General features: G+C 38.0%; 1 protein-coding gene across 2 annotated transcripts in view; it reads left to right on the top strand.

Moving 5' to 3' along the window:
- USO1 (USO1 vesicle transport factor) overlaps positions 1 to 20,273 on the top strand; it is an 82,036-nt gene that overhangs the window by 39,419 nt on the left and 22,344 nt on the right. For both annotated transcript variants that reach the window (XM_072624130.1, XM_072624129.1), the window contains exons 6-12: positions 5,148 to 5,250; positions 5,372 to 5,427; positions 7,439 to 7,559; positions 9,150 to 9,328; positions 15,001 to 15,141; positions 16,524 to 16,612; positions 19,868 to 20,022. In XM_072624130.1, the coding sequence (XP_072480231.1) occupies positions 5,148 to 5,250; positions 5,372 to 5,427; positions 7,439 to 7,559; positions 9,150 to 9,328; positions 15,001 to 15,141; positions 16,524 to 16,612; positions 19,868 to 20,022 (844 nt within the window). The remainder of the gene's footprint in view (positions 1 to 5,147; positions 5,251 to 5,371; positions 5,428 to 7,438; positions 7,560 to 9,149; positions 9,329 to 15,000; positions 15,142 to 16,523; positions 16,613 to 19,867; positions 20,023 to 20,273) is intronic.

The raw sequence follows: 20,273 nt of genomic DNA, 5'->3' as shown, positions 1-20,273 counted from the left end.
CTTTCCATTCTTCTACTCTCTTATTTCTTACTCCTTCAGTAGTATTTATTCCCAGACATGATCATTCTAGATAGAGAAACCTCGTCTCAGCCTCCAGTCCTGTTCTTCTGAAGTGGCCAGCCCCCTTAGCAGGCTTGACTGTGTGACTTGGGTCACTCCCTCGCATGTCTGAGCAGTCATGCTGTCACTCCCTCTGCTGGCAGTTTCCCATCTGTGTTTTGCATCAGTGTTCTGTCCTCTTTTCTTAAAATCCCAGAATCAGAGGAGAAACTGAGAGTTACTTGTTCACCCCCTGTATTGAGCCCTGACCAGTCATTATCTGGATTTCCCATTTCACTTCTTTCTCTCCACGGCTGAGAAGTGTTTCTCCATACTATGGCAGCCCTTTAATGTGAAATTAAGAAATTTTTTCCTGTGAAATACTCCTTTCTCATATCTACTTTCCTATACCTGCTTTGCTCTCAATTGTTCCTTTTACTCCTTCAAAAACAAAAACAAAAAAATGAAAACCCAAGATATGCTCATCAGATTTGTGATTTTTTTTAACCTATTAATTTTTGTTCCTGTTATGCCCCAAATAACAAAATTTAAAAAACGCAACAATCTTAAGATTCTTTAGCCACTGTTGTCCTTCCTTACTGTCATTCATTGTCTTTTAACAGTAGAAGGACCAGGTATGTTAATTGATGCAGAAAATATCATTTTACTTTGAAATAAAATTTTTTATCTTACTGTCTCTATTTTCTTTGCTTTATGGATTGTTAAAAAAATATACTTTGTCAGTTGACACAGTTGATTCTTAGAGGTATTCATAAATTCTGGTCCCTCTTGCATTAAAATAAAAAATCAAATGGCAAATAGAAATATTCTCTTTGGTCCTACATGCATTCAAGTCCCTGTCATTCCTAGCCAAATGAAAACAAATATTTCATTCCTCAATTTTACATTATTTTTTGAAAAGAGTAAATTTGTTTTTTGATTTGGTCAGTGTGCACGCCAACTACCTTGTTGAACAGGATTGGGCAAAGTCACAAAACCACACTGATAGGATCCATAAATTTCTGTTTGCAGTGTACTTCCCCAAACAAGGCACTATCCCATTCAGCCTAGCAGCTGTTGCTTATCTTGTAATCCCTCCTCCAGTCCCCCATTTCACCTTGGCCTCATCCTGGACATTCTCTGTGTTGAGAGTTTGGTCTCCTCCTTCACCAAACCCTGAAACTCCCTTCTCACCTTAGAGTACTCTGGCATCCTCCCTGCTCATCTCCTCTTTCACCCCTGCCCTACACGAAGGTGCTGCTAATACTTTTTCATATGCCCTAGATACCATCTGTTCCAGTAGATGACCTTCACCATCATCCCTGCTTTCTCCATATCAGACTGCTCCCCTACTGCCCACAAATGTGCCCATGTATCCCCCATCTTCAGAAAGCCCTCTCCTTATCTGTCCTTCCCTGTTGACTGTCATTCTCCTTCCTTGTTGGCTTCTCATTCTTTCACTTCTTGATGCTGAAGTCTGGCTTCTGACTTTGTCATTCAATGGAGGCTGCTCTCTCTAGGGTTATTGGTAATTTCTTAATTGTATCATGAGTGACATTCAACAAAAGGTGTAGACAAAGACACATTTTCTCTGAGCTGTGTAATAGTTAATTAGCAGGGACACTACCTGTTAATAAAGCAGGTCTAATGTCTTGGCTCATTTTAGCCAAAGACAAAGAATTGAAGATTTAGCTTCTCTTTCTAAGCATAGAACAAAGAACAGAGCAGAGAAAATCATCCCATTTCTGATGGGCATGGGGATGGGCCTCATGGGGTGAGGAGCCATGATTGGTTGTGTTAAGGGAAGGGGTTTAACACACACACACACACACACACACACACACACACACACAATTAGGATCACCTTTCTCTTGTCTTAGAAAGATGCTTTATGGATTTATGGGACCTAGCTGTATCTCATGGCCATTGATAGTGGATCAGAGATTGCAGACTTGCTGGGGCCTGGGTATGAGATTAGACCACATTGAATTGTGCAAGGCGAGGCAAAGATGGGGCGTGGTCAGCTTGTCTGCTTTCAAGGATAGCACACAGATGACATGGAGTTTTTCAGGAGCTGAAGTTATGAAAGATAACAAGCTTCCTTGGCACAAAGTGATTTGAAAGTGGTGCTGGGATCACAGTTCTCTTAGAGGTAAAGTGTTTTATCAGAGTATTGAACTTTTGAACTTAGCTCAGAGTTTTTCTTTAACTAAAAGTTAAAGAAATCAATAGGGAATAAACTTTGGCATCTAACTGGAGAGAGGAAGACAGACCTTTTGAACTCATGAGCTTCTACACTTAGAGACAAAGAAGAATACAGAATGTTGGATACTGTCCATCACCATTTCTCGTGTATATTCTCTCCTGTTTAGATTGTGATAAATGATTGTGATGGAGTACTGTTGTGCTATAAGAAATGACAAGGGGGGGATGGTTTCAGAAAATCATGGAAAGATGCATATGAACTGGTGCAAAGTGAAGTGAACAGAACCAGAACATTGTACACCATAACAGCAGTGTTGTAATGATGATCAACAAAGGTTTTCACAAACTTAACTGTTCTGATCAATACAATGATCTATGATCATTCCCAAAGACTTGTGATGAAAAATGCTCTCTCCCTCTGTAGGGGGTGCTGATGAACTCTGAGTACACATCTAATCCTAATTTTTTTACTTCATTATTTTTTTTGGTTTATATTTTTTTGCAACATGGCTGATATATGGAAATAGGTTTCCCATAACTTCATGTGTGTAATCAACACATTGTCTTCTCAGTGGGTGAAGGAAGGTCTGGAAGGAGGGAGAGAATTTGGAACTCAAAAAGAATGCTATAAATGAAGGGTTTTAGAAGACAAAAAAGAATTTGCTGTGACTTTTTCATCTTCCCTAGGGGATTTAAATTTGTTTTCTTTTGCAAGAAAGTCCTTAAAGGACTTCTCTGATGGGACTTTTCTTTAAGTGCTTCTTCAATAAACTTTTATCCCAGTCACTCCTGATTTTTCTTTTAAAATGTGTTCTGCTGTCTTTTCCATCATCATCTCCATTTCCCAGTAAAGCCAGACAATAAAACAATGGGCTGTCCTTTGGAGTGGGGAATGAAGCAGCTCAGCAGAACCAGCCAGCACATAGGCAGGCCCACGAGTACATGTGGTGTTGCATAGATGTAGTTTGCCATCTTGGCAAAGGGAAGGAATACTTATCTTAAATACTGATCTTCCTGGTTAGTAGAATTAATTACATGCAGCACATTCAGTTTATTCTTACTCTTTCCATTTCCTTTGTTGTCATACATTTTATTATTCTTGGCTTCTTTTTTTTAAGAGTGATTTACTTTTTTTAAGGGTTAAAAATAAACGTGATTGATAACTTTCTGGATATTGATTAAACTTTATTAAATTTTTTTATCTGAAATAAATACAGAATAAAACTAGCATTTTTGTATCCAGAGTAGAGTAGACAGTGAGGATTGTACATGAAATCATGAATAGTTTGAATTTCCTTTTAAGTAAAATAAATTGTGTCACTTTCAAAGCTGTCCTACTTCTGATTCCTTCTAAGATTATTGCTGTTTGCTTCTGTGCAGTTTTTCTTGCTTCTTTGCATCAGTTCATATGAATAGTTTGTTTCTGTGTTGTCTGTGTTCCTAGTTTCTTATAGGAAATAGTATTTCATTACATTGGGTACCACAGTGTGCTTAACCACTTCTCAATTAATGGGTGTCTGCTTTTTTCTGAGTTTTTGCTACTACAAAAAAAAGCTTGCTTAAAAAAACTTTTTCTTTTGGCTGTATATTTGACCTTTGACTTCCTTGTGACAATCAGTGGGATCTCAGAAAGAGTATGTACATCTCAATCACTATCTTAGCATACTTGTTTTCCAGAATAGATGGACCAGCTCATACCTGCTGACTTTTTTTTTGTGTTTTTACTGAAAATACACTTATTACCATTTTCTCCCCTTCAGAAAACCTGGCATTTAGTGCACCTTCCATAGCACTTGCTGCCTTTTCTCTGTTCTTTCATATTCCATCAGTCTGTGGCTAGTTGGGGCAGTGCTTGTAGGGACACTGGTGGTCTGTTGTTCACCTTTACCAGTCTCTTTTTGGTCACACTGCCCTGTCTGTGGATCCTTAAGTCCCTTACGGGAGGGACTCTTCCTTACAGTTTGTAATTAATAATACTTTTTGGTGTCTTCCCTCCTGCATGGGTGCCACCCTCATCCACAGCTACCCCTTTTCCTTCTTCTTGAGATGTGGCAGTCTGATTGACTGAACTTCAAGTTGACCAGGTGGCAGGGTTCTCCTTTCCCTTTCCTGGCCTTAGCTCCAGAAGTCAGGAGCGAGACAGAGCAGTCACCTGGTTTACCAGACTGCCTGGTAGGCTGGGAGAGCTGGATGGAAAGCTGGAAGCACTGGGTGCCCTAAAGTTGGGGAACCTCCTTGGGAACATGAAAAAGAAAATGTGCCCCAAAGTGCAGCAGCCAGTAGAATGGGGAAGAGAGTGCTTAGAGCCTGAAAGTTACTCCCACTCTTCTTATCAGTGAACTCTCTGAATTGGGTTTTTTTTCTCGCGTGTCTTTATTTCCCCCTGATTCTGCCATCTTTCCAGAATTTTGGTATCTTAAAGATACTATTGACTTTTCACTCATTATTCCCTCTGTGGAATAATTTGGCAGAGATCAGGAAGGAGCATTGGGTAAAGGAAGGCTTAAATGGGAAAATGGGGAGGTGGGAGACTCTGGCTCCTCTTCTTAACTTCCTGTCCAACAGTTCCACTCTGGATGCTGGAAATGAAAGGTTTGTTCAGTAAATTAACAGCGATTCTAACCTACTTTGGAAAAGGAAGTAAAACACTGAGAGGAGAAATGTTGACATGTTAGACTTTGTGAGATGTTTTCCGCATACACTGAAGCATCATATGAAGGGAAGTAGTGAAATTTTCAATTAATGCTCTATGTCCCTTTATTGATTTCCATTGTTTCTCAAATTAGTTTTTAAAAATTTCTTCAAAGACATTTTAAGTGCTATATTTTTATAGACTGTGATCAGTTTGAAACATTTTTTCTTGTCTAAAAGCATACATAAGTGTTTCACCTTCTGTATTGTAGGAGTTTGATTTCCATGTTCGCTGGCCTGGGGTAAAGCTTCTTACCACCCTTTTAAAGCAGCAGGGGCCGCAAGTGCAGCAGATCATTCTTGTCAGTCCTATGGGTAAGACTTCCATAATTTCAGATTATAAAAATATGGGTTTGCTCTTGACACTTTGATCCCCTTTTTAAGATGTGTTCTTTCGGTCTGCAGATGTTCATGTCACATGATTTGCTTATTCTAGGTGTTTCAAGATTAATGGATTTACTTGCTGATTCCAGGGAAGTTATACGTAATGATGTAAGTAAACAGGGACCCAGAAGACAAGGTTGTTCTGTTTTCCCTTTAAATATTTTCTTCTTGACATCATTTAAAAAAAACACAACAGAAACCTGAAACTACTTCAGTTACTTGATTTGTAATATTACATGGATTCGATAGAAGAGAATGATGATCTGGTTTTGTTTTTTTAGTTCCATAAGGGATAATATAGGACAGTATTGTTTCTTTGGTTCCTTTTTATACAGATCATTATTTTAACCAAAATATCTGTTGCTATGTAGTTTTGTATATCACTTCAGCCCTTCTCTGAGAAATAGTGCTAGCTTAATGCTGTGTCCATTCCTTTCTCTATAAGCAAAGAAGCAGGCCCTGTAGGCACAGAAATGTGTGAGCCAAGGTCAGTAATGTCAGTGTAGGGGTTTTGCCCTGATTTTAGAAAGTTCTTATGCCCTAGGCCCAAGCCACTGGAATATGTAAGGTTAAACTTACTTATTAAGACTGAGTATTTTAGTGATCTGTTTTTAAACACTTACAAAGGATAATTTGCCTAAAAGATTATTTGCTTTCTATTACACCTTTGAAGATCTGCATATAAGACTTGCTGGTTCTTGAATGGTTTTCCTTGTCATCATTTGGTATCGCCAGACAATGTACATGTTCGTGTGTGTGTGTGTGTGTGTGTGTGTGTGTGTGTGTGTGTGTAGAGAGAGCAAATTTTAAAAGACCATCTGCTCCTCACTGTTTATTTTACAGATGAGAAAACTGAGTTCCAGGGAGAGTAAAGGATTCAGCTGAGTGACTAGGCAGGGATTGTAAGAGATTTTCAGGGTTGTCCTAAGGGATTTCAGTGTCCACCTACAACTTACTTGACAGTGGCTTTTGCTTTAAGTGAAAAGCGTCTTGATAATGCTTGAGGCAACCCATGCTACTTTTTGATATTATCAGTTGTTATATCAGGCTTAAATTTTATTACTTGAAACTTTTGGCCATTGCTCCTGTCTTTGCCCCCTGTGGTTAAGCAGAACTTAATCTGATGCTTCTTTTATGTGAAAACCCTTAAAATACTCAAAGACAGTTCTCATGTTCTCCCTAATATTTCTTTTCTTCAGATCATACAATTCCAGTACCTTCCCTTGCTAGGGTATGAACTTGAGCCCCTTTACTGCCCTCTGGAGCTGTTTCAGCTTATTAATGTCCTTCCTAAACTGTGGTAAAGACAGTAGTCCAGCTGTGGGCTGACCAGGGCCAAGTGTCCTGAGCTCAGCACTTCTGATTCATAGATGTTGTTTATTTTCTAAGAACAGTCCGTTTAAGGTTGTGTTAATGAACCTGTCTTCCATGAGTCCCTTGACTCATTGACTCATATCTCTTACAGAAAAAATGCTACCTAGCATTTCTCCCATCTTACTTATGAAGTTAATAAGTATAAGCCTTTATTAGGATCCTAAATAAATTACATGTCATTAGATGCAGTCCAGTGGCCTTAGCCTATAAGGATCTTTTTGAAATCCTGTCATCTAGTTTATTATCTACCTGAGCTTTGTCTCACCTACATGCTTTATGAGCCTACCATCTATGCTTGTATCCAGTCACTGATAAAAATGTCATACCTGTGCATAGGACCACACTCAGATCCCTGGGGCCTTCCACTGGAGACAATTCCACATTGATATGCAATATTCACTCATTCTCATGACTTTGCTCATACAATAACCATGTGGGGAGCTCCTTAATTTTCATGTGTGAACTTTTTTCTGTTAACATGTAGATATAGTTTCAAGTACAATGAGACTTTTTATGAAATTACTTTTTATTTATCACAATCTAAATAGCTGTATAAAGTTTAAAAAAAGTCTACTAATGTCTCTGAGCATCAATTCCCTTGTCTGTTAAATGAAGACATTAGACTAAATGATTTTTGAGACCCCTTCTAGCTCTAAAAGTGTATGATACTATAATTTTGAGTGGCTCCAATGTCCTATTAATATTTTAAGCCACCAAACATTCTTTTTCACCTATTCCCCACTAGGGTGTCTTATTACTGCAGGCGTTGACAAGAAGTAATGCCGCAATCCAGAAAATCGTGGCCTTTGAAAATGCCTTTGAAAGGTTACTGGATATCATTACAGAGGAGGGGAACAGTGACGGAGGTATGGTGTGAACAAGTTAATCTGAAGTCATCACCTTTTTAGATTTAGTATAAAATGGAAGAAGTTTTTGTAATGCTAAAAGCAAAAAAATAATAAACTATGTAAGATGAATGCATGCACTTTTAAGTCGTGCCAGACATAAGGCTCTGTGACTCCTTTTTCTCTTTTAATATATAGTGTTCTCCATTGTAGAAAAAATGCCACCTGTTTCACTAGGGGCTGGTGAACAGAAGATAGAAAAGTAAAAGGCAAGGATGTGATACGTTAATAAGTAAAAGTGTACTGTGTAATAATAGCAGCTAGGTAGCTCAGTGGATAGAGCACAGGGAGTCAGGAAGACCTGAGTTCAAATATGGCCTCAGACACTTATTAGATGTGTGACTATGGGCAAGTGATTTAATGTTAATCCGCTGGAGAAGTAAATGGTCAGCTACTCCAGTATTTACCAAGAAAACCCCATCGACAGTATTGGCATGATATGGTCCATAGAGTCATAAAGAGTCAGACACAACTGAAGAACAAATATAATAATCCAAAACAGGGTAAGGCCATAGGTTTAGCATTAGAAAAGAGATTCAGAATAACTGAATATTCTAACACAATTATTTTACAGTTATAACACAGTTGCTGTCTTAGATAAAGCATTGAGAAAAAATATTCCATTTTGAGAGCTGTGTACATTTAAAGGATGGACATTTTTCTGTCCCATTTTAGTTCTCAATAATATAGAAATTCCAGTTTATTTCAGACCCGAAGTGGGGATACCCTTTGCTTGCCACTTTCTTTGTCCCTTTAAGTTTGTTATATGATGCTAGCTTCTTCTTTCCCGTAGCTGCAAATGCAGTTTGTAGCTAAACTTTAGGATCTTATGTCATTCCAGGTTTATTTTGGTAGAATTTAATAAATAGTAATAGAAAGATTCTATTGTATCTTGCTAGTACCTGCTTGGTATTTGATTTCAAAAATGAGATTACTTCTAACCAGAGGAGATCAGACAAAATTGCAAGAATAGGTGAAATTTGCCCTGGAACATGCCAAACATGGGAAACCCCATGAACAATGTTCTGGAAGTAGCCAAATGGAGGCTGTGTCATGAGAATGATTAGTTCATTTTGGCTAGAATGAGGGGTTCATAAAGAGCATTAGTAGAGTGGGAATGCAGGTTGGAGCCCTATTATAAAATACCTTCAACACTGCCCAAAGACTTGATGCTTTAGACAGTATAGAATTAGTCAGGGTTTCGATTACTGGGGGCTACATGATCAGACCTGCTTTTAGGTGATAACTGGCTGCATTGTGTATTTATTGTGATATGGAAGACTGTGGCAGTAATCCAGGTTAGGGATAATGAGAGCCTGAGTCAGCGTTGTAGCCATATAGAAATGGCAGGTAGGGAGTATTTTGTGAAATGTTGCTGTGTTAGAGATGATGACAGGTTTGATGGATAGGGAGAGGGAAGGGAAAACTTGGAAGCTGTTGCAAACAATATGATGGTGCAGCTTAATATCTACATGACTTTCATGTTTAATCAGGCAGTAGTGCTTTAGAATTTTCTTTCAGGCCTTAACTTCAGCAAGTTTGTCTTTTCAGGTATAGTGGTTGAAGATTGTCTCCTCCTGCTTCAAAATTTGTTAAAGAATAATAATTCCAATCAGAATTTTTTTAAAGAAGGCTCATACATTCAGCGAATGAAACCTTGGTTTGAGGTTGGTGATGACAATTCTGGCTGGTCTGCACAGAAGGTGACTAATCTTCATCTGATGCTTCAGGTAAAATGTTCTTTGACACAAATATAATAGGAGCTCTTGACAGCCCTTTCAGAGTAAAAGTACATAACAAAATTCACTTATGGTGATTCCTATTAGGATTTTACAGTGAAGAATAATCTTTTGTTTTAATTTTATGGATAGGATTTCTTGACTTTGAGAAATAGCTTTGTAAGCTAAAAGCCTTTCAAATCCTAGAGTTCAGAGAAGGATTTTCAGCTCCAGCATTTATCTGTTCATGATGTTTTGTAACTTTATGCAAACTTATGACATAGTATAATGGAAACCATAAATATAAGATAACATAATAAGTTTTTCTGTCACGTATTTGTAATTCCTATCTGAGGCTGGTTCTTTTTTTTTTTTTTTTTTTAAATTTATTTTCACTTTTCAACATTCACCTACACAAAACTTAGAATTACAAGTTTTCTCCCCATCTCCCTCCATCTCCCTCCATCTCCCTCCTCCCCCCTCCTCCTCCCTCCTCCTCCCTCCTCCCCCCTCCTCCCTCACCCCAGGAGAGCCTATATTCTCATTAGCCTTTCCTCCAAACTGCCCTGCCTTCTATCATTCCCCTCCTCCCGCCCCACCTCTCTTATTCCCTTCCCTTCTGTTTTCCTGTAGGGTAATTTATAGGGTTGGTAGAAGCTATAGAAATCTGTAGATAGATTTTGTACCCCATTGCCTATATATCTTATTTCCTAGTTGCCTATAAAAACAATTTTTTAACATTTATTTTTAAAACTTTTGAGTTCCACATTCTCTCCCTCCTCCATCCACCATCATTGAGAAGGCAAGCAGTTCGATAAAGGTTATACATGTGGTCATACAAAACACCTCCATAACAGTCATGTTGTGAAAGACTAACTGTATTTCCCTCTATCCTGTCCTGCTTGCCATTAATTCTGTTCTCTCCTTTGAACTGTCCTTCTACCAAAGAGTTTGCTTCCAATTACCTCTTCCCCCAATGTTCCGCCCTTTGTATTATCCCTCTTCTCTTAGCCCCTTCCCTCCTGCTTTCCTGTGGAGTAAGATAAACTTCCATACCCAATTGAGTGTGTGTGATATTCCCTCCTGAAGCCAAATCTGATGAAAGTAAAGCTCACTTACTTCCTGTCATCTTCCCCTTCTTCTCCCCCATTGTAAAAGCTCTTTCTTGTCTCTGTTATGTTTTACATTGTACCTCTCCCTTTCTCTTTCTCCTAGTACATTCATCTCAACACTTAATTTTCTTTTTTAGATATGATCCCTTTATATTCAGCTTACCCTGTGCGTTCTCTCTCTCTTCATATATATGTGTACACATATACATAAATACACACGTGTGTGTGTGTGTGTGTATGTGTGTGTATTCTAACTACCCTAATACTGGAAAGATCTCATGAGTTCCAAATGTCATCTTTCCATGTAGGAATGTAAACAGTTCCATTTTAATAAGTCCCTTATAGTTTCTCTTTCCTGTTTACTTTTTCATGCTCCTTTTGATTCTTGTATTTGAGAGTCACTTTTTCTGTTCAGCTCTGGTCGTTTCAAGAATGCTTGGAAGTAAGTCCTTTATTTCATTGAAGTTCCATTTTTCCCCCTTAAGTGTTATACTCAGTTTTGCTGGGTAGGTGATTTTTGGTTTTAATCCTATCTCATTTGACCTCTGAAATATCATTACAAGCCTTCCAATTCTTTAGTGTAGAAGCTGTTAAGTCTTGTGTTATCTTGACCGTGTTTCCATGATACTTGAATTGTTTCTATCTAGCTGCTTGTAATATTTTCTCCTTGACCTGGGATCTCTATAATTTGGCTGCATTATTCCTAGGAGTTTTTCTCTTGGGGTCTTTTTCAGGAGGTGATCAGTGAATTCTTTCCATTTCTATCTTAACCTTTGGTTCTAGAATATCAGAGCAGTTTGCTTTGATAATTTCTTGAAAGATAATGTGTAGGTTTTATTTTATTTTATTTTATTATGGCTTTCAGGGTGTCCAGTAATTTTAAATTATCTCTGCTGCATCCATTTTCCAGGCCAGTTGTTTTTTTCCAGAGATACTTCACATTGTCTTCTATTTTTTCATTCTTTTGGTTTTGTTTTATAATTTCTTGATTTCTCATGAAGTCATTAGCTTGTATTTGCTGCATTCTAATTTTTAAGGAATTATTTTCTTCAGTGAGCATTTGGAACATTCTGTTTTTTAAGGCATTCTTCTCCTCATTGGCTTTTTTTTCCCATTTGGGTTAGTCTAATTTTAAAGCTTTTTTTTTCTTCAAAATATCTTTTTTTAAAATGTTTATTTATTTTTAGTTTTCAACATTCATTTCCTCAAAATTTTGAGTTCCAAATTTTCTCCCCATCTCTCCTCCCACCCCATAACACCTTGTATTCTGATTACCCCTTCCTTCAATAAACCCTCCCTTCTATCACACCCTCCCTTCCCTTATCCCCATCTTCTCTCTTTTCTTGTAGGGCAAGATAGATTTCTATACTCCATTACCTGTATTTCTTATTTCCCAGTTGTACACAAAAACATTTCTCAACATTCATTCCTAATACTTTGAGTCCCAACTTATCTCCCTTCCTCCATCCCCACCCCTCCCCACTCAGAAGGCAAGCAATTCAGTGTAGGCTATATATGTGTCAATTTGCTAAAGACTTCCATAATAGTCATGTTGTGTAAGACTGACTGTATTTCCTTCCATCCTACCCTGTCCCCCTTTTATTCTGTTCTCTCACTTAACCTTGTCCCTCCCCAAAAGTGTTTACATCTAATTATTCCTTCCTGTCATTTGCCCTCCCTTCTATCATGTCCCTCACCGCACTTGTCCCCTTCTCCCGTAATGTAAGAGATTTTCATACCAAATTGAGTGAGCATGTTATTCCTCCTTAAGCCAAATGTGATGAGAATAAGCTTCACTTCTTCCCTCTCACCTCCTCCCTTTTCTCCTCCTTTGAAAAAGCTTTTTCTTGCCTCTTTTATGAGAGATAATTTGCCCCATTCCATTTACATAATGCCTAATTTATGCTAGGCGCTTGACAAACATTATCTCCTTGGATCCTCACAACAACACTGAGGTAGGTTTTGCTAGTACTCCCATTTACTACTGGCTAATTCAGAAATAGCTGTCCCCATAGAAAGATTCTATGGCCTTTTCCTTTCTGCTTTGCTTCTTTCTCATAATAATCACCCTTTTCATGACTTTTAAAGTAGATCTCTGTGTCTGGGGCACAGGGGGCTCTGTCCCACAGTTCTTGTGCCTAAAACTTGAGACTTTGTGTGTTGTGGCCTCCGGTTCTTTCATCTAGAAGCTAAAATGCTGCAGCTTACCTGGTTCTGAGCTGGCTGGTGTTGGAAAGCAGAGGCCAGGTGAGACCTTTTTGGGTTTCCCCACAGTTACCCTGGAGGTGGCTCATTAAGGGTAGGAGAGGAATGGTCTGGCCACAGGAGGTCTCCTCTGCTGAGCTAGAGCATAGGTGAACTCATGGTTGGTGATCCTGTCTGTGCTAGTGTCTTCATGATTCCCCTGGGGTGCTGAGGCACTCCTGGGGTCCTGATGTTGGTGGTTGCGGCTTTCACTCCCCCTGGAGCTCAGGATCTTCTCCTGGTTTGCTGAGGTCGGGCTGTCTGGGATAGCTCTGATACTGCACTGGTCCCTTTCATCCACAGCAAGAGGGACCTTCCTTAGCGATCTTCCTAGCCCCACAGGCTAAGACACTTTACCCCTTCTGCTCCTCCCAGTGTTCCAGGGTTTTCCCCCAGGAGATATTCTCTGGGCTTGTCAAGGTCAACGAGGGAGGGAGCAATTACCAATCACTCCTCCATCTTGGCTCCCAGAACCGGAAAATCTTGCTCATTCTGCTTTTTAAAGCATTCTTCTCATTGGCTTTTTGGGCCTTTTTTGCCATTTGAGTTAGTCCACTTTTAAAGGTGTTATTTTCTTCAGCATTTTTTTTTTGAGTCTCCTTTAGCAAACTGTTGACTCACTTTCCATGATTTTGTTATATCACTCTCATTTCTCTTCTCAATTTTTCCTCTTGATTTTCAAAATCCTTTATGAGCTCTTCCATGACCTGAGACCATTGCACATTTATTTTGGAGGTTTTGGATGCAGAAGCCTTGAATTTTATGTCTTCCTTTGATGCTATGCATTGTTCTTCCTCATTCAAAAGGATGGAAGAAAAATACCTGCTCACCAAGAAAGTAACCTTCTATAGTCTTATTTTTTTTTCTCTTTTTTAGGCATTTTCCCAGCCAGTTACTTGTCTTTAGAGTCCTTTGTCAAGAGGAGGGTATACTCTAGGGACCTGTTCTCAGTTCCTCCAAGGTGTCACAATCAAGGGAGAGGATTTTACTCCTCTCCTGGTGTGTGCTCTGGTCTGGAAGCAACCATAAGCTTTCCTGCCCAGGATCTGTGAGTAGAATTCCCTGAGCCTCCACCAGCCAGTGTTCCTCCTCACCCAGGACTGTCACTCAGGGCTGAGATCCAGATGAGTGACTCAAGTCCCCCAAGGTCTTTAGGCAGAGGGTTCCAAAAATGGATGCTGCCATTTTCTGGGGCTTCTTGGCACCAGGGCTAGAGCAGGTCTCTGCTCCTTTCTCGTTCAAGTGAAAGAGCTTTCTCACTGTCCTTTGAAGCTGTCTTTGGCGTTTGTGAGTTGAGGAATCTGGGAACCACAGCTGCTGCCTTCTGCTGGCCTGCTCTGGTCCTGTCCCTGCCATGCGGCCAAGATTGGGCTATGCTCTGTGGCTTAGCTGCGCTCTGAGTCCAGTGCGATAGATCTTTCCTGTTGGCCTTCCAGGCTGTCTTGGACTAGAAATCTCTTTCACTCTGTCGTTTTGTGGCTTCTGCTGCTCTAGAATTTGTTTAGAGTCATTTTTTACAGGCATTTTATGGGCTGTAGGAGGAGAGCTTCTACAGGTCCATTCTACTGCACCATCTTGTCTCTGCCCTGTAATTCACTTTAGATCAAAAGAAATTTATTTTGCTCCTTCTTACTTGGTTTTCCCAATGGTAGTTTTTGAGTTCCCTTCCTTATTATTTAATAGGCATAGATTTGTCAGTGTATTACAATAGAAAGGGCACCAGATCTGGAGATAGAAGTCCTGAGTACAGATTGTGCTTCTCCTACTCATCTTTGTGACCTCAGGCAAGTCCTTTTACCTCTTGAGGACTCAAACTTCTCATCTTTAAATGAAGTCCAAGGTCCCATCAACTCTAGATCTGTGATCCTTTTAATTTCGAATCCCTGCTGGTCTTCTTTTCCATTGGTCTCTTTTTATGACTTTTGACCAGCACCATGCAGCTTCAGTATTGTCATATTTTGTTAAAGGTCTGGAGTGCAAATCTTCATTCATTGACTTCTTTAATGTATACTTTCATATCTTTGCCAATCTATTTTTCTAAATCAGTTTTGTTTTCTTTTTATTCAACTTTGTAAAGCTACCTGCTGGCTTTCAAGATTCATATTAATTTATAATTATATAATTTATAATTATATTAATTTAATAAATGTTTGTTGGTTGATTCATAATATTAAGTAAATAAATTTAGCATAATGTAGATACTTGTTAGCATTATGATATTTAATATTTCTGATTATCAGCACGAAGTAGCTCTCGGTTTGTTTAGACTTTATTTTATACTTTCCTTCTATTTTAAAAACAATTCTTTTTCTCCTTTCCCCAACTTAGCTTGTTCGTGTTCTGGTGTCACCTACTAATCCTCCAGGTGCTACCAGCTCCTGCCAGAAGGCGATGTATCTCTGTGAATTGTTGCAGCAGCTTTGTATTATCTTAATGGCTACTGGTGTTCCTGCTGATATTCTGACCGAGGTAAATAAATGAACACATAGTTTTATCAAACCATCACCTGATCTGGGAAGAGATGGTTTGTCACTGCTAAGGAAAGAAGCTGTGACTATACTGATTTTTATGAGCTTTGCATATTGTGTCCATGTCGGACTGCTTAAATGATTTCTTAGCTGTTTTTTGGGGTTTTGTTTGTTTTTTTTTTTTTTTTTTTAGTCTTCTCTAAAGTAGTATTGATTTTGAGGAAGCTTTTGAAAAAAGTTATTTCTAGGATGTTAGTGGGAAGTGTTCTTATTTTTAATTGTATTTTATTTTCTTTCTTAATTACATGTCAAGAGAGTTTCTAGCATTCATTTTTACAGATTTTGAGTTACAGATTTTTTCCCCTCCCTCCCCTCTTCCAAAAGCGATAGGCAATTTGATATAGGTTATACATGTGCTAGCATGTAAACCACATTTCCATATTAGTCACAGTTGTGAAAGAAGAAACAGATCAAAGGAAAAAAACCACGAAAAAGAATGAAGTGAAGAATATGCTTCGATCTGTAGTCAGAGTCCATCAGTTCTTTATCAGGACATGGACGGCATTTTCTTTTACGAGTCCTTTGTGCTTGTCTTGGATCATTGTGTTGCTGACGAGCCGAGTCTTTCCTAGTTGGTCATCATGCAGTGTTGCCGACACTGCGTACAGCATTTTCTTGCTTCTGCTCCTTTCACTTTGCATCCTACTTTGTTCCTACAAGTCTTTCCAGGTTTTCCTGAAAACTGCCTGTTCTTATTTCTTATTACACAAGAGTATTCTGTTACATTCATATACCACAGCTTGTTCAGCCATTCCCCAGTTGATGGGCATCCACTTAATTTCCAGTATTTTGCCATCACGAAAAGGGCTGCTGTAAATATTTTTGTACATGTAGGTTCTTTCCTCCTTTTTTATAATCTCTTTGGGATACAGATCTAGTAGTGGTATTGCTGGGTTAAAGGTTATGCTGTTTTATAACCCCTTTGGACATAGTTCCAAATTGTTCTCCAGAATGGTTGGATCAGTTCACAACTCCCCACATCCCCTCCAACATTTATCATTTTCCGTTTTTTGTCATATTAGTCAATCTGATAGGTGTGATTTCTTCATCTGAAAACAGCCTATTCATACCTTTGGCCATTTATCAATTGGGGAAGGGAAGTATTTTGAAAGGGAGATTTATGAGTATAATTGTAAAAAATTTGTGTGCATTATATGAGATTGTAATTGCTACAAAGTATTTTCTAATGATCTTTGCAGTTTTCCCAGCCAGTTTTGGAGATTAACTGAAAGAGAAGCAGTCAAATTTTTACCTACTCTGAAATCAACATTAACCCTCCTTCTTTGTTTATTTTCTGATGAATATTTAAATTCTTCTCAACAGACCATTAACACTGTATCAGAAGTTATTCGAGGCTGCCAAGTAAACCAAGACTACTTTGCATCTGTCAATGCACCTTCAAACCCACCACGGTAGGAGAAAGGGATATATCAATACCACTTATAAAAGATTCCTATGGAAACTACAGATATACTTAATTAACTGTAGTAAAACTTGTATGTATGTCTTTGGCCTTTAAAATCTTGTTGTGCTCCTTTGAGATGCAAGAGATTAATCTTCTCTGCAAACCAGGTGTAGTGGGTTTTTTCTTCTCTCTTTGGAGCTTTGGGTTCTTGGTTTCTTTTCCCAGTTTTTCATCAGTTATCAGAAATATTTACTCCACGACTTAAAAGTTACATGTATGATTTGAAATAATTAGCACTTGACAAAATATGTTGCTTTTCTTCTCCAGAATATGACTTTCCTCACAGTTCACTTTTAACCACGTCTTGATTCTTTTAAATGGAGTATGTCAGCAAATGCTGGCACATAGTGGACACTCAATAAAGAGCTGTTGAACTGAATTAACCCTTCAGCTTTTGTCCATGATCCCTAACCATGAGGTAGATAGCTGAAAACAGATTATTTTAATCTTGTTTATGGAAATATTTGGATAGTATTTTAGTGGTGGATGCCAGGTAGATATTTCCAGAAATGATTAGTATTGTTATCCCATTTTATAGATAAGGAAACACAGTTGTTAGGAGGGGTGATTTGTGAAAGATAACCCACCTAGTGAAGAGGTATAAGACGACTTGTCACGTCCCAGGACGTTTACCTCAAATACAGCGTCCTTTTCACTCTCCTACATGTGGGTGGGGTGTTTTGTCTCTAGGAAATAATTATGAATGAATAGGCAAATCCATTTTTCTTTAAAAAATTTTTTTTATTAATTTTGACTGTAAATAGAAAAAGACAAAAAAAACATTTCCATGTTCACAGCACAACATAGAAAGGGGATTCAGTATAAAACCGTGAATTTCATTTCATGCCATTTGCTTTTTTTGAAAAACCATGTGCTAAATTCTGTACATCATTTTTAAAGCTGCCCTGCTTTTCTGTGCTTCCTTCTAAGTTGTCTTTTCTCTGCTGCACATTTTTCATTTTTTTCATCTTCTTTCCCCACCTACCCTAAAGAAGGCTACCATTAAACACAAATATGTGTAAAACTGTACTATATGTACTTTTGGATGTGGATAGCATCTTCCTTTCTAGGTTGTTTGCAGTGGATTAGATCATTTGTAATACTCAAAATGACTTTGTCCTTCAAAGTAGTTCTTACAACAGTATTGCTGTTCCTGCATACAGTGTCCTTTTGGGCCCATCATTTTGCTATTTGTTATTTCATGCAAGTCTTTCCATGTTTTTCTAAAAGCAACCAGCTCTTCATTTCTTACAGCACAGTAGTATTGTATCACAATCATATGCCACACCTTGTCCGGCCATTCCCCAATTGATGGGTATCCCCTCACTTTCCAATTCTTTGCCACCACAAAGGGAGTGGCCATTTTATTTTTTTATTTTTTTATTATTTATTTTTCTAATGTTCTGCAATCACTACCATAAAACTTGGATTTTTACCCCCCCCCCCCCACCACCCACCACCCCCCTCCATCCCCAAGATGGCATACTATTCTATATAGGATCTACATATACTTTCCTATTGAATGGGAGTGGCCATTTTAGAGCTTATAAATTCCTTTCCTTCTTCCCCAATCATCTTAGGAAGTAGACAAACCCATGGTATTACTGGGTCAAAGGGTATAGACAATTTAATTCTCTTTAGGCTTAATTCCAGATTGCTTTCCAAAACGGTTGGACCATTTCACAGTTCTACCAACAGTGAATTTGTGTCCCAGTTTTTCCACATCCCCTCAAACATTTGTGACTTTTCCCTTTTTTCCTTTTAGCCAATCTGATAGGTGTGAGGTGTTATCTCAAAGTTGTTTTAATTTGCATTTCTCTAATCATTAATAATTTAGAGTACTTTTTTCATGACTAGTTTTGATTTCTTCATCAAAAAACTGCCTATTAGTGTCCTTTTGACCATTTATCAATTGGGGAATGACTTGTATTCTTACATCTGACAAAAGTTCTTTATGTATTTGAGATATGAGACCTTTATCTCAGAAACTCCTTAAAAAATTTCCCCTCAATTTTCTGCTTTCCTTCTGATCTTGCATACGTTGGTTTTATTTGTATAAACCCTTTTGAATTTAATGTAGTATAAATTATCCATTTTACACCTCACTTTACTATCTCTTGTTTATTCATAAATTGTTTTCCTTTCCATAAATCTCGTAGGTAATATGTTCTATGTTTTTCTAATTTTCTTAAGATATATTCCCTTATATCTAGGTCTTGTGTCCATTTTGACTTTATCTTGGTAAATGCTGTAAAATATTGGTCTTTGTCCAATTTCCTTTCCAACTTTCCCAACAATTTTTATCAAATAATGAATTCTTATCCCCAAAGCTTAAATCTTTATATTTGTCAAAAACAAGGTTAGTCTGGTCATTTGCTTCTGTGTATACTATGTGTACTCTGTTCCACTGATCTACCCTTGCACTATTTCTTAGCCAGTACCAGGTAGTTTTGATAATTACAGCCTTATAGTTTAAGATTTGGTACTGCTAAACTTCCTTCCTTTACATTTTTTTCCATTAATTTCTTTGATGTTCTCGACCTTTTGTTCTTCCAAATGCATTTTGTTATTTTTCTAGCTCAGCAAAATAGTTTTTTAGTAATTTAATTGGGATGGCATTGAATAAATAGTTTGGGTAAAATTTTTATTGTATTAGCTCTGCCTATCCATGAACAGTTAATATTCCTCCAATTATTTAAATCTGACTTGATTTGTATAAAAAGGGTTTTATAATTATATTCGTGTAGTTCCTGGTTTTCTTTTGGTAGGTATACTCCCAGGTACCTTATACTGTCTACAGTTATTTTAAAAGCAGTATCTCTTACTGTCTCTTCTTGCAGGGTTTTGTTGGTGATACATAGAAATGCTGATGACTTATGTGGATTTATTTTACATCCTGCTACTTTGCTAACATTATTCATTGTTTCCACTAACTTTTTAGTTGAAGCTTTAGGATTTTCCAAATATATCATCATATTGTTTTCAAAAGAAGATTGTTTTATTAAGCAAATCCATTTTTCAGGTTTTCCTAATTGGGTGGGTTTGGACTTAGTAAAAATAAGATAGCCCTGGAAAAAAGGTAATTGAGCAGCCATTCCTGCACAACTGTAACTGTCCTTTTAGCCCTGGGTCTTACCTGACTGAGTCTCAGGCTTTGTGTTCTTTGATTCTCATGTGCATTTTTCTTTTCACAACGAAACAGGCCTGCAATTGTTGTGCTTCTGATGTCCATGGTTAATGAAAGGCAGCCATTTGTGTTGCGCTGTGCTGTTCTCTACTGTTTCCAGTGTTTCCTGTATAAAAACCTGAATGGACAAGGGGAAATTGTGGCAACGCTTCTGCCTTCTACCATTGATGGTAATGATTTGTTTTTTTAAGTGTTTCAAACTTGAATTCAGTCTTATACTTTCATCTAAACTGTGACATCCTCAGTCCATCTTCCTGTATTTGAAGATTAATCTTAATGTTAACTAAAATGTAAATGTTGTGAGTTCTTTGCTGGTAGTATTGTTGTGGTCCTTATCGTCCTGTGAATGACCCACAATTTTAATTATTTGGGGCCTGGTATTGAATTACTTACAGCCATTATATCACCACTGGAAGGATTA

Source organism: Notamacropus eugenii, chromosome 7 (assembly GCF_028372415.1).
Source record: "Notamacropus eugenii isolate mMacEug1 chromosome 7, mMacEug1.pri_v2, whole genome shotgun sequence".
Taxonomy (NCBI): Eukaryota; Metazoa; Chordata; class Mammalia; order Diprotodontia; family Macropodidae; genus Notamacropus; species Notamacropus eugenii.
The sequence above is the reverse complement of the archived record's forward strand: the minus strand, read 5'-3'. Positions and strand labels throughout refer to the sequence as shown.